The 736-nt window shown below is 60.1% G+C and overlaps 1 protein-coding gene across 3 annotated transcripts in view; it reads left to right on the top strand.

The window, feature by feature from the left end:
- The first annotated feature begins 6 nt into the window (after positions 1-6).
- Positions 7-736, top strand: part of Nbea (neurobeachin) — a 715145-nt gene continuing 714415 nt past the window's right edge. For all 3 annotated transcript variants that reach the window (XM_029562257.1, XM_029562254.1, XM_029562256.1), the window contains exon 1: positions 7-190. In XM_029562257.1, coding sequence (XP_029418117.1) covers positions 14-190 — 177 coding nt within the window. In that variant the 5' untranslated portion in view covers positions 7-13. The remainder of the gene's footprint in view (positions 191-736) is intronic.

The following is a 736-nucleotide window of genomic DNA, read 5'->3' as shown; positions in this document are numbered from 1 at the left end:
CGGCGGCGGGGCCATGGGCGAGCCTCGGGGGGCGTCCGGCTCCGGCCCCGGCTCGGTGGTGCTGCCCGCGGGGATGATTAACCCTTCGGTGCCGATCCGCAACATCCGGATGAAATTCGCTGTGTTGATCGGACTCATACAGGTCGGAGAGGTCAGCAACCGGGACATCGTGGAGACCGTGCTCAACCTGGTAAGGGACCGGGCGCCCGCGCCCTGCCTCCCCCGTCCCGGTCCGCGCCCCTCGGCCCTGGCCGCCCGCGCGCGGCCACAGCCTCGCCACCTCCCTCGGCTCTGGTCCTCTCCTGCCACCTGAGCGCAGTGCCCAACTTGACACCGCACTTCTGATGACGAGTAGACCGGGCCTTGGACGGAGGGCTTCGGGTTTACTTTAGAGTTAGTTCAGGGGTGAGGAAGCCTGCGGTTCTCTGGGGTTCCTTCCTCCCACACTCTGTAATTGTCCGCTGTGTCGCTCTCTGAGGATGACAGCCTTGTCCCTGGAGCCTAAATTCCCCGTGCTCATGAAATGTGAGAAGCGCATTAGGTCCAACTTGAGCAGCTGGGGTGTTATGTTTTCGAGGGAGGAGGAAAATGATGCAGTTTTTGCATCTGTCTTTAGATATATTCCGAGGCTGTGATGGAGAGTGTTGTGCCGGTATCCACCCCAACCCCCATCTCTTAGGCAACCTTCCCTTTGTAATATTGCTCTGGTTATGCTGATCTCTTTGCCTTTTTTGGG

The sequence above is a fragment of the Nannospalax galili genome, unplaced genomic scaffold, assembly GCF_000622305.1.
Source record: "Nannospalax galili isolate Female #2095 unplaced genomic scaffold, S.galili_v1.0 scaffold1354, whole genome shotgun sequence".
Taxonomy (NCBI): domain Eukaryota; kingdom Metazoa; phylum Chordata; class Mammalia; order Rodentia; family Spalacidae; genus Nannospalax; species Nannospalax galili.
Note: the sequence above shows the minus strand (reverse complement) of the source record. Positions and strands in the feature narration are given on the sequence as shown.